Source organism: Bactrocera tryoni, unplaced genomic scaffold, assembly GCF_016617805.1.
Source record: "Bactrocera tryoni isolate S06 unplaced genomic scaffold, CSIRO_BtryS06_freeze2 scaffold_7, whole genome shotgun sequence".
NCBI classification, from domain to species: domain Eukaryota; kingdom Metazoa; phylum Arthropoda; class Insecta; order Diptera; family Tephritidae; genus Bactrocera; species Bactrocera tryoni.
Window position 1 is genome coordinate 1,900,538 of NW_024396366.1, and position 13,316 is coordinate 1,913,853.

At 39.0% G+C, this 13,316-nt stretch overlaps 1 protein-coding gene across 1 annotated transcript in view; it reads left to right on the forward strand.

Annotated features, from left to right (window-relative positions):
* LOC120781400 (DNA topoisomerase 3-alpha) overlaps positions 1-12,052 on the forward strand; it is a 63,900-nt gene extending 51,848 nt beyond the window's left edge. Inside the window, exons 11-13 of the mRNA XM_040113610.1 lie at positions 878-987; positions 11,768-11,824; positions 11,884-12,052. Coding sequence (XP_039969544.1) covers positions 878-987; positions 11,768-11,824; positions 11,884-11,972 — 256 coding nt within the window. The 3' untranslated portion in view covers positions 11,973-12,052. The remainder of the gene's footprint in view (positions 1-877; positions 988-11,767; positions 11,825-11,883) is intronic.
* The last annotated feature ends 1,264 nt before the right edge of the window (positions 12,053-13,316 follow it).

Here is a 13,316-nt window from a genome sequence, read left to right on the forward strand (position 1 = left end):
AAAATTTTGACAAACTTTAAAACTGCTATTATTGATATTGATAAAATAATTAAAGCTGCACTTTTTTCTGTCACTTTCTCCATATCGCCTTTTAATATCGGCTTGTTTAACACAAGAAGACAGCCAATCTTTCTGTCTAATTTTGTTGCCAAATCCCCAAAAATGTTCATTTATTCTTACTCTTTCATCTTCAGAAATTTTATCATGACACGAATTTGGACATTTTTTCTTTAAGCACGGGTTGGGCAAAACACTCGTATTTTTTTTCTTAACATTTTGCAGCCTTTTAGGTATTCTCTTTTGCTTTCTGTAGCCCCTTTTCCCAACACACGTTTCCTCCTCGACTTCTTTTAAACTTTCCAAACCATTTAAATCAACGAAAGATTCATCTGAATCGCTATATGGTACGAGGGAGGGCTGTAAAAATATCCAATAATTGAAAACAAAAACATATTTTGCAAAAAAAAAAACAAATTCATACCTTCGACATATTGTTCTAAAGCTTTATCTTTAATTTTAATTAAAGTCTCAAAAAATTGTGTTTTTTCCCCTTGTGTTTCATTTATTTTAAAAGAGAATTTAATTGTATCCCACACAAGCGTTCAAAGAAAATGTAAACAAGTCACCATATGCATTTACATTAAAATTGTTTTTGCTATAAAATCATAACGGTTTAATCTACAGCCATGAAATTTTGACAGATGATGCAAATGATGCTGAACTATCGAATTCGATAACAAAACAAAAATCGATTATGGTGTGGGATACATTATTTTGGCGGTAATGGCTCGATATTGTAAAACATAATTCTAAGTGTTCGATAAATTAGTGAAAATATATTTATTTGTTTTTTTATCATTGTAATAACTACTGCTAGGTTAATCGTGCGCAAAGAGGGTCCCAACAAGTCTCGCGAATTTTATACATGCTCTAAGCGAGATGCTTCGTGTGGATTTTTCAAATGGAAAGACGAAGCTTTAAGGCAAGGTATGTACACTCGTTTATTGTCAATTTTGTGATATTTGTGTGAGATTGTGTTTTGCTTAGCTAAAAAATTAACATCGTAGACAAACAAAAGTAACGAATTAAGTAAACTACGAAGTTGTTGAATTCAGACCTCGATTACGTTGGTTGGAGGATTAGAAAACCAAAACAAAATTTAATCATCTAAATTGCTTTATTATTTTTCAAAACATTCTCCATTAAGATGTATACATTTTTCCATGCGTTTGAACCAATTCTCAAAGCACCTCTGTCACTCTGATTGATGTATCTCTTATATTGATGTATTGACCAACCGCCTCTTTAAGTATCGAAAAATGTTCACCTCTTAGTTTATTTTTTTTTTCTTACGGGAATAAAAAGAAGTCATTCGGTGCCAAGTCAAGACTACGTTGGATTACTCATCAAATCGATGTTTTAAGTGCTCAAAAATGTAGTTATTTCAGTCGATGTGTCAAAGTTCGCGTTGTGGTGATGAGGAGTAATCCGTCTTCGATGTTTGGTTTTCCTGATTTCTTGAAAAGCAACTGAGAAACAAATGGTTACGTACCACTCAGAATTTACTGTTCTTGTAGTATGGTTGCGATAAGTGTTTTTTTATTTTTTCTACAATCAAATGCAAATGCAACATTGAATGTATGTTAGTTCCACGCAACAAGAACTGATTTTAGGAGACATCCCCATTCGTCTTAGAGTGTTCAACTACCTCAATTCACCATACTATCGATAAACACTGGTTCTTGATGGAGCTTCAACGCCAAAAGTTAAATTAAGATCATCGATGCACTATTACTAAGACAATCCACGTCGAAAGCTGTACAAAATACTCGCGCGAAAATGTTCACGATTTAATTCCATTTTTTGGCAGAGATGAATATTTCAAGTAACTGTAAACAACACAAATAACGCTCGATGCGAAACGTTCTGAGAACATACTAAAAAATTTCAAATTTTACTATATAGATGTGAGATTGCAAACTAGGGTTGCCAAATTCCTAAATATAAAAGGCAATTTACGTACTAGACGCATTAATAGAATGCAAATATTACATAGCATTAAAATAACTCACAAATTGATGAGTATATGGGAGCCAGTGGAACTATTTATTCAATTTTAGGGGGTATTCAAGTCTAGACTAATCTAAAGACTAAATTTTAGGTATTTTTCAAACTAACAAAAAAAAGAAAAACAAATATATTAAAAATTCTTAATTAGCAAAGAGGTCGCTATTGGATAGACATTGCCAAAGGTAGAAAATTCACAAAATGGCATCGACTTAACAAGAAAATTGTATTCCCTTTTTTTGATTTTTTTAATACTTCTAAAAAAATTTAAAATTATCCAAAATCCGAGCAAGCGCAATGAAGAGATGAATAACAGACACTTTTTAAAATAAAATTTCAATTGAATCGGTTAAGTAGTTAAAAGTTTTAAAGTCTATTTCTTGAATAGCCTTAAATGCGTCGAAGAAAATTGTCAACATAACCTTGATTTTTGACTTTCTTTGGCGTGGTTTTTTTCGGCTTCAGCTCATCTTTGCAACGATATTCGGCCAATTGATCGTCTGTTTCTGGGTCATAAGCATAAATTCAAGACTCATCGCTAATAATAATACGTTTTATGACATCCTGGTAGTCGAAAATCATTGTTTCACATACGTTAACGCGAGAGTGATTTTGGAACGAATCGTGCTTTCACTTTTTTAAGCCCAAATTATCTTTCATAATGGTTTTCACTGATCCTTCCGATATTCCAACGATGCCAGTAAGATCTCTTACTGTAAATCGTCGTTCATCAATTTTATCGGCTTGTTGATCATCAGTTGATGTTGATGGCCATCCTGGACGTGGTTTGTCGTCAACACGTTCTCGACTTTCTATAAGTAATTTGTACCAATCAAAAACACTTGCTCGCAACAAACAATTATTACCGAACGCCTTTTCCAACATTCTGAACGTTTCCGAACAAGAAATTTGATTCCGCACACAAAATTTAGTGGAAATTCTTTGTTAAATAATTTCACTTATCGTAAAAATCGTCGAATGCATTTTATGTATTTCAGAAAGACAACCGTGTACTAAATTATTATTTTGATGTCACAATTGGCCCAGATGTCACTGACAGTCATACCAGCATAGAAAAGATTTTGACCCATTTTTTCAAAGTTTTATTCCAAAATCTTCATTGATGCTTGATTTATATACTGTACCTACTGGTTTTGTGTGATAAGTACTTTAAGGGGATACCAGTGTGACGCATGAAAAATTAGGCGATTTTCGTGAATTTTTTTAAGATATTGAATATTTCAAACTTCTTTGAACGTAATAAGGTATATTTTCAGCTTTACTTAAAATTTTTTTTTTTTACAAAAATGTTGAAAAATAACGGCTCTCTTCGAAAAAAAGTGCCCCAGCTGCTGGCATGATTGCGGCCGAATGAGTAGCTGAAACAAAAAAATTTGAGAAGCTTATTAAACTTAAAAATATTTCCTATACAATGACCTACGATCTTTGAAAAATATCAAAAATTACAAAAATGGCGTCATTTTGAAAAAAAATCGTTTTTTTAGGTAAAAAATTGTCGTTTTTTTAATGCCAATTTTCAACCAATCAAAAAGATCGTAGGTCATTGTATAGTAAATGAATAAAAAATACGCAGCTTTAATTTGAAGTCAATCGGTTAATTTCTCGTTGAGTTATGACGCCAGCAATTTTGAAAAATGTCGTTTCGAGAAAAACGCGTTTAAAGTTTCACTTGTATATGTTTGCACCTCCGAGCGGTCGCTCTTTAGAACGCTTCCATCCAAAAACTATTCAAGATACGACCTACCCGATTTCACCGGATATTTATGGAAATATAAGCTATCGAAAAAGAAAAAAAAATGTTGAAACCACCAACGTCTTTCTTTACTTTGGTACTCCGTACTAAATTACTTTGGGTGCCAAGCAGGACAGATCCGTCGATAAAGGGGAGTTAGGCAATTGTCTAGGACGCACGAATTATAGGGCGGCATTTTAGCTAGCTTTACATATTTTATTTATTATTACTTTTTTTTATTATCTAAATAAAATAATTTTGTAAATTTTCACGGCAATTTGGGATTTTGTTAATTATTTTATTTATTTATATAATATACAAAATAAGTTTCATAATCGTATTTTAATAAAAATTATAAACAGCGGAAGTATTATCATTTTAATAGTAGCACCCAGTGTTTGTTGTTGTATGGTGTAAGTTGCTATGTGTTGATTTCGGGCATTCCGTCGATTTGCACACAAAATATCACATATTTATGTAGTACTGACCTTAACTCCGTCCACGTGAAAGTTGAGACTGGCATAATATCTTGAATACGTTGAGATCAATGATATTATACACCCATTTCAAATTACGATTGATCTTTTTCTCAACACTGTAGCTCTACCGGTAGTTTTTATGTTATATGTTCTCTTTGGTTTGTAATGAATACCTGTGCGTGTGCGTCCTTCGCATCTTTCCAACACTAAATGATATGACACAATGTGATTGGTAGGATTGGAGATATAGGACTTCAACGACATCTATTGACAAAATACGAAAATACCCAATATTTGTATTACTTTGATACCAGTTTCATTTCAATGATGAGGGGGAAGATGATTTTAAAATTAAATTCTAGAATGTGTCAAGAAAGACTGACAGGTTTGGCAACAATCAATTGAAAATGAAATGGCACAAACTGTTAACAATAAGACATTAAAGGCACAAAAAAATATAAATAAATAACTTTTTATTTTTGTACTAATAATAGTAATAATTTTTTATTATTAATGTTAAATTTTTGGAATATTAGTATTTTTTAAATATAATTATAAATATTGTTTTTAGGGCAAGATAGGGATAGAAGGAGAGCAGAATTTGCATCAGTACCAACTCTACAACAACAAAATTCAGTTAAAATATTTATTATAATAATATTTATTCGCTGTTCTTCATGCGGGTAGTTGCTGTTCGAACTTCTTCATGGTCGGGCAATGGAACGTCCTCTCCATCATCATCGATTGGGGAATAGGGTTCATCTTGTGTTATGCTTTCACTGTCATTCAGCAGGTTGGTGAAATTTTCCCTTCACAATTTCAGTACGCTCTGGGCATCACTCACCAGATCACCTCTGGAGGTTCTACAAGAGTATGTTCCGTTCTTGAAACCTTCTGTTTCTGCTTCTCTTCCTAGAATTTTCGAGTATTACCCCTGGCAGTCTGTTTTCCCTCCACTGCGACACGGCACCCCTCATCGTACCAGCTGTTCTTTTGCATTTTCAGAAAACCAATGGTTTCGGTTGCAGATGTACGTAAGCAGCTTGAAGTGCCGTCCGACAGTTCCCTTATACCGAGTTGCTGACGAGTGCTTTCAGAGAGCAGGAATTCTGTTCTGTTGTCTGTTGTGATTTCAGCTTGTTGACGTGCGTTTTTTGGTGCACAGAGGTGGGTGCGTATTTTCTTTCTTCTTTGCTGACGCAGACACCGCTTATGCGATTATAGCCGAATTAAGACCAGCACGCCAGTCGTTTCTTCTTTTCGCTACGTGGATATTCCAAGGAAGCCAGGTCCTTCTCCACGTGGTCCTTCCAACGGAGTGGAGGTCTTCCTCTTCCTCTGCTTCCCCCGGCGGGTACTGCGTCAAATACTTTCAGAGCTGGAGTGTTTTCGTTCATTCGGACAACATGACCTAGCCAGCGTAGCCGCTGTCTTTTAATTCGCTGAACTATGTCAATGTCGTCGTATATCTCGTACAGCTCATCGTTCCATCGAATGCGATATTCGCCGTGGCCAACGCGCAAAGGACCATAAATCTTTCGCAGAACTTATCTCTCGAAAACTCGCAACATCGACTCATCAGTTGTTGTCATCGTCCAAGCCTCTGCACCATATAGCGGGACTTAAATTATGAGCGACTTATAGAGTTTGGTTTTGGTTCGTCGAGAGAGGACTTTACTTCTCAATTGCCTACTCAGTCCGAAGTAGCACCTGTTGGCAAGAGTAATCCTGCGTTGGATTTCCAGGCTGATATTGTTGGTGGTGTTTTTACTGGTTTCTAAAGAGACGAAATTATTTATAACTTCAAAGTTATGACTGTCAATAGTGGCGTGAGAGCCAAGTCGCGAGTGCGACGACTGTTTGTTTGATGACAGGAGATATTTCGTCTTGCCCTCGTTCACTGTCAGACCCATTTGCTTTGCTTCCTTCTCCATGATATCAATATCATCGGCATACGCCAGCAGCTGTACACTATAAAAGATTGTACCTTGTCGATTAAGTTCTGCAGCTCGTATTATTTTCTCCAGCAGCAGATTGAAGAAGTCGCACGATAGGGAGTCGCCTTGTCTGAAACCTCGTTTTGTACCGAACGGCTCGGAGAGGCCCTTCCCGATCCTGATGGAGCTTTTGGTGTTGCTCAACGTCAGTTTACACAACCGTATTAGTTTGCGGGGATACCAAAGTGTTCCATCCATAATTTTAGTATGCTTTGGGCATCGGTGACTAGATCACCTTTGGGGGTTCTACAAGAGTATGCTCCGGTCTTGAAACCTTCTGTAAGCCACCGCATTTTTTCGTAGAATTTTCAAGCATTACCCCTGTCGGCCAGCTTATCAAGCTCTTCGTACTCACGCATTTCGGCCTCCTTCTTTTTCTGCCTGCAAATGAGTCTCGCTTCCCTCTTCAACTATCGGTATCTATCCCATCCCGCACGTTTGTGGTCGATCGTAACGTTGCGAGGTAGGCAGTCTGTCGCCAAGCACGATGTTGATATCGTGGCGGGGGCAGCTCTCATAAGTGCACTCCAAGCACTCATAGAAGGCATCTTTGGTTATATCATCTTCCGTCGGGGCGTGGGCGCAAATAATAATAATAATAATACCCAACGACTACCCTCCTCCCGCCCAACCGAACGAGCGGTATTAGCCGAGTCATAAAAAAGAGAGTTTTAAGAATAATTTTTTTAATGGTAAAGAGTGAGTCTGTTAGATCAAATGTGCTGGAATGAGAATTGAAATCATGACATATACGGAATGGTTTGTTTAACTCAAAATTTGTTCTAGAAAATTTTAAAAGTAAGGGTCTAATCTGCCTAGTAGAGCGAGCGGGAATATTAAAATTAATATCAGATAAGAGAGATGTGCTACAGACTGACCCATTCATGAGTTTTACAAAAAATATTATACCAAGCATCTCCCTACGACTAGCGAGTGTCGAAAGATTTATAAGTTTTAAACGGTTAGTGTAAGGGGGAAGATTTAAACTGCAATCCCAATGCAAATGGTTTAAGGCAAAAAGTAAAAATTGTTTTTGAAAGGACTCTAACTTATCCGAATGGACTTGGTAACTAGGGTTCCAAACCACACTCCTCCAATATAGGCCTCACCAGAGATGTAAAAAGAATTTTTGTGGTAAACGGATCTCTAAATTTTTTAGACCAATGTTTAACAAAGCAAGGAGCTCCTTTAGCTTTAAAAACCGTGGAAGATGCGTGAAGATTAAAATTGGGTTTGGGGTCCATAGTTACTCCCAGATCAACAAAACTGCATACTTGCTCCTATGGCATGTCATTTCTATCACACCAAGAAACTAGGTTGTTTAAGTCTGTTTGCAACTGACATCTTTCGCTGTTTGAAGTATACGTTTTAAAAAGTTTTACATCGTCAGCAAATAATAAAACTTTTAAAAACTTAACAACAGATGATATGTCGTTAATTAATAACAAGAACAGAATTGGACCAAGATGGCTACCTTGAGTAACGCCTGAAGGAACATTGATTATGTCAGAAAAAGTATCGTTAAATATGACTTGTTGAATTCTATTACTAAGATAAAAAGCAACCCATTTTAGAAATATTGGTTGAAAACCAAGAAGATCAAGTTTATTCAAAAGAATTTGATGATGACCACCATGGCAAACGAAATAAGGACTACGATTTGAGGGCATGCACCTGGAATGTCCGGACCCTTAATTGGGAAGGTGCCGCTGCCCAGCTGGTGGATGTCCTCGTGAAAATAAAGGCTGACATCACCGCCGTCCAAGAAATGCGATGGACGCGATAAGGACAGAGACGAGTAGGTCCTTGTGACATTTACTACAGTGGCCATATAAAGGAGCGCAAGTTTGGTGTTGGATTCGTGGTGGGAGAGAGACTCCCTCGCCGAGTACTATCATTCACTCCGGTAAATGCACGTCTAGCCACAATCCGCATCAAAGCGAGGTTCTTCAACATATCGCTGATTTGCGCCCACGCCCCGGCGGAAGAGAAGGACGAGGTGACCAAAGATGCCTTCTATGAGCGCTTGGAGTGCGCTTATGAGAGCTGCCCCCGCCACGATGTCAAAATCGTGCTTGGCGACTTTAACGCCAGGGTGGGCAAAGAAGGTATATTTGGCACTACGGTCGGTAAATTCAGACTCCACGACGAAACTTCCCCAAATGGGTTGAGACTGATTGACTTCGCCGGGTCCCGAAATATGGTTATCTGTAGTACTAGATTCCAGCATAAGAAGATTCATCAAGCTACCTGGCTGTCTCCGGATCGAAAAACTACCAACCAGATCGATCATGTTGTGATAGACGGAAGACACGTCTCCAGTGTTTTAGATGTGCGTACGCTCTGAGGTCCTAACATCGACTTGGACCACTATTTGTTGCAGCAAAGATTCGCACCCGCCTCTGTGCAGCAAAAAACGCACGCCAATAAACACAAGGAAGGTTCGACGTCGAGAAGCTGCAATCACAAAACAGCCGAACGATTTTCTACTCGGCTTGCACTCCTACTCTCTGAGAGCACTCGTCAACAACTCGGTATAAGGGAACTGTGGGACGGCATTTCAAATTCCTTACGTACAGCTGCAACCGAAACCATTGGTTTTCGGAAAGTGCAAAAGAACAGCTGGTACGACGACGCAACGTTACGATCGACCACAACACGTGCGGGATGGGATAGATACCGAGGGTTGAAAAGGAAAGCGAGACGCATTTGTAGACAGAAAAAGAAAGAGGCTGAAATTCGTGAGTACGAAGAGCTTGATAAGCTGGCCGACAGGGGTAATGCTCGAAAATTCTACGAAAAAATGCGGAGGCTTACAGAAGGTTTCAAGACCGGAGCATACTCTTGTAGAATCCCCAAAGGTGATCTAGTGACCGATGCCCAGAGCATACTTAAATTATGGAAGGAACACTTCTCCAGCCTGCTAAATGACAATGAACGCACAACGCCAGGAGAAGGCGAACCCGATTCCCCAATCGATGACGATTGAGCAGACGTTCCATTGCCCGACCATGAAGAAGTTCGAATAGCAATTGCCCGCCTGAAGAACAACAAAGCGGCAGGGGCCGACGGATTGCCGGCCGAGCTATTCAAACAGGGCGGCGAAGAACTGATAAGGAGCATGCATCAGCTTCTTTGTAAAATATGGTCGGACGAAAGCATGCCCAACGATTGGAATTTAAATATGCTATGCCCAATCCATAAAAAAGGAGACCCCACAATCTGCGCCAACTACCGCGGGACTATCCTCTTTAACATCGCATATAAGGTTCTATCGAGCGTATTGTGTGAAAGATTAAAGCCCACCGTCAACAAACTGATTGGACCTTGTCAGTGTGGCACCATGCGCCAAACCTTGGAAAAGACCCGTGAAAGAAGAATCGACACACACCACCTCTTCGTCGGTTTCAAAGCTGCTTTCGACTTCGACAGCTGCCTTTATGCCGCGATGTCTGAATTTGGTATCCCCGCAAAACTAATACGGCTGTGTAAACTGACGCTGAGCAACACGAAAAGCTCCGTCAGGTTCGGGAAGGACCTCTCCGAGCCGTTCGATACCAAACGAGGTTTCAGACAAGGCGACTCCCTATCGTGCAACTTCTTCAACCTGCTTCTGGAGAAAATAGTTCGAGCTGCAGAACTAAATAGAGCAGGTACCATCTTCTATAAGAGTGTACAGCTGTTGGCGTATGCCGATGATATCGATATCATCGGCCTCAACACCCGCGCCGTTAGTTCTTCTTTCTCCAGGCTGGACTAAGAAGCACAGAAAATGGGTCTGGCAGTGAACGAGGGCAAAACGAAATATCTCCTGTCATCAAACAAACAGTCGTCGCACTCGCGACTAGGCTCTCACGTCACTGTTGACAGTCATAACTTTGAAGTCGTAGATAATTTCGTCTATCTTAGAACCAGCGTAAACACCACCAACAATGTCAGCCTAGAAATCCAACGCAGGATAACTCTTGCCAACAGGTGCTACTTCGGACTGAGTAGGGAATTGAGAAGCAAAGTCCTCTCTCGACGAACAAAAACCAAACTCGATAAGTCGCTCATAATTCCCGTCCTGCTATATGGTGCAGAGGCTTGGGCGATGACAACAACCGATGAGTCGACGTTACGAGTTTTCGAGAGAAAAATTCTGCGAAAGATTTATGGTCCTTTGCGTTTTGGCCACGCCGAATATCGCATTCGATGGAACGATGAGCTGTACGAGATATACGACGACATTGACATAGTTCAGCGAATTAAAAGACAGCGGCTACGCTGGCTAGGTCATGTTGTCCGAAGGAACGAAAACACTCCAGCTCTGAAAGTATTTGACGCAGTACCCGCCGGGGGAAGCAGAGGAAGAGGAAGACCTCCACTCCGTTGGAAGGACCAAGTGGAGAAGGACCTGGCTTCGCTTGGAATATCCAATTGCCGCCACTTAGCGAAAAGAAGAAACGACTGGCGCGCTGTTGTTAACTCGGCTATAATCGCGTAAGAAGAAGAAGAATCTGGCCAAGTTACTTTAGAAAGTTCGTGATTAATCTTCTTAAAATTAGCTTTCGCAAAGTTGAACCGAAAACAAAGGTCTCGTGTATTATTTTGAGCAGAGTTGGCTATGATTTCGATGCTAATTTCCAAAGCAGGATGATACGAGTCCTCTGGCCAAACCAAACGATCACATCGGCGATATGTTGAAGAACCTCGCTTTGATGCGGATTGTGGTTAGACGTTCATTCACCGGAGTGAATGATGGTATGCGGCGACGGAATCTATCTCCCACCACGAATCCCACACCAAACTTGCGCTCTTTTATATGGCCACTGTAGTAAATGCTACAAGGACCTACTCGTCTCTGTCCTTGTCCCGTCCATCGCATTTCTAGGACGGCGGTGATGTCAGCGTTTATTTTCATGAGGACATCAACCAGCGGGGCAGCGGCACCTTCCCAATTAAGGTGCATGCCCTCAATTCGTAGTCCTTATTTCGTTTGCCATGGTCGTCATCAAAAGGGGGGTCTCTCATCTGAGGCTGGTTGTTACTTTTCATAGGGTTGTTTTTTTTTTTTTATGTGGCGGGTCCCAAACCCACCGCACAACCCTATGTAGGGGATTTTCCGCCTTCTCAGTTTAGCTACGGATGTTCTTAGGCTACCCAGAGGATACTTGGTAAAAGACCGGAAGTCGTGAGTTGCTTGAGCCATTTGTAAAAGAACAAAGCAAATGGCGCTCAGAGAACTTTCCTCACTTGTGTGAACTTCTACACATGACTCCATCCTCCATAAGTGTGCTGTTGTTTTATTTACATTACTGTACTGTCACTAAGATATTCATACTTACACATTTTTTGAAAAGTAAAATTGAAATGTTGATAAATTACTGTTATATAATTGGCTTATTGGTATTAAACACTTACTATGAAAAAAACAATTAAACTATACTATCAATTGATCATCTTTTATTTTTAATTTAAAAATACCTTAGGCGCTATGGACGAAAGCAGTCAAGGTGTTCAGTGCTCAGGTTACAGAACTACGAAAGGTAATTTTATTTTTTTTTTCTTTTTAATAATTACCTATAAGTAAAACGTCTAATTATAGATTTTGCTCAAAAACGCAAATGCGGCTTGTGTCGTCAGGAGGGTCATACGCGCTTAAAGTGTCCTCGAAAATCTGAACTTCAAAATTAAGTATTTTATAATCGTAAATATGTATATTTCTTTGATTGTTATTTTTTTTTATTCTGCTTATAAAATTCATAGGTTAAGGACTATTGTTTTTAATATTAATGGTGCGGTTATAGGGTTAGGTTAGGTTCGATGACGGCTTTTAAATTCAAGTTAGTGGTATGCGCGACTTCACGTGAAAAAAAAAACAAATATCTAACGATCTATAACAAGTACAAGGTGCGTCCCTGATAGCACTATCTATATGTCGACTGGTGCGTTAGAATCTGCTATCTTTATCGATTGTCCAGTGAGAATTTCATGACATTTCATTGATTGGAAGTCAAGTTATTGCGTTTTAGGTCTCAGTATGTTTGCGTTATCGGTGCGAAAATGAGCTTCGAACAAAGAACCAACATTACATTTTGTTTTAAAATTGGTAAATCTTTTACCGAAACGTTTCAATTGATGAAACAGGTTTATGGCGATGATTGCCTATCCCGTAGCAGAGTGCACGAGGGGTTTCAACGTTTTGATAGTGGTCGTGAGGACATAAATGACGATCAACATGTGGGCCAATCAAAATCCGTGATCACTGGAAATTCCATCGAAATTGTGCGTGAATTCATGGAAATGGAATTGAACATCTCCAAAACATTGATTTATTGCATTTTGACCGAACATTTGGGCTTACGGTGTTAAAGGTGTGTGCACCATTAACCACTCCCCGTATTCACCTGATATGGCACCGTGCGACTTTTTCCTTTTCGGAAAAATGCATTTGCCCATGAAAGGAAAGCGTTATGCAGACGTAGAGGCCATTCAAAGGCTTGCACCGGCATATTGGTGGACATACCGGCCAGTGAGCTAAAACACTCGTTCGACATGCTTTTGGACCGTGCAAAAAGCTGTATTGAAGCAGAAAGAGACTATTTTGAATAAAATAAATTGATTTTGTCGAAAAAACATTTTTTCTATTTTTTGTTCAAGTCCCTTTTTCTTTGGAACGCACCTTGTAGAATTCATTTCGTTAAATTATAATAAAAGATTAAGGTAAGTATTTTAAATAGTATTATTAGGGTAAGTATCTTATGTTAACTAACTTTATAATTTTATTTAAAATTTCTAATAATTAAATTCATTTAAATTAAGTTAGTATTTATATTTTAGGGATGCGGCTTGACGTAACAGTCCGGGTTCACCCAGCAGCCATGAACATTAATTTTTTCATTGAAGACCTTTTCTATAAAAAAGGAGGGAGAAATCCAACTTATATGGTGCCCATAACCATATTTCGCCGAGCATATGCATCACTAGAACTCCGTAAAATCACTCTGTCGCAGAGAAGACTAGAAATGAGGTGTTGAA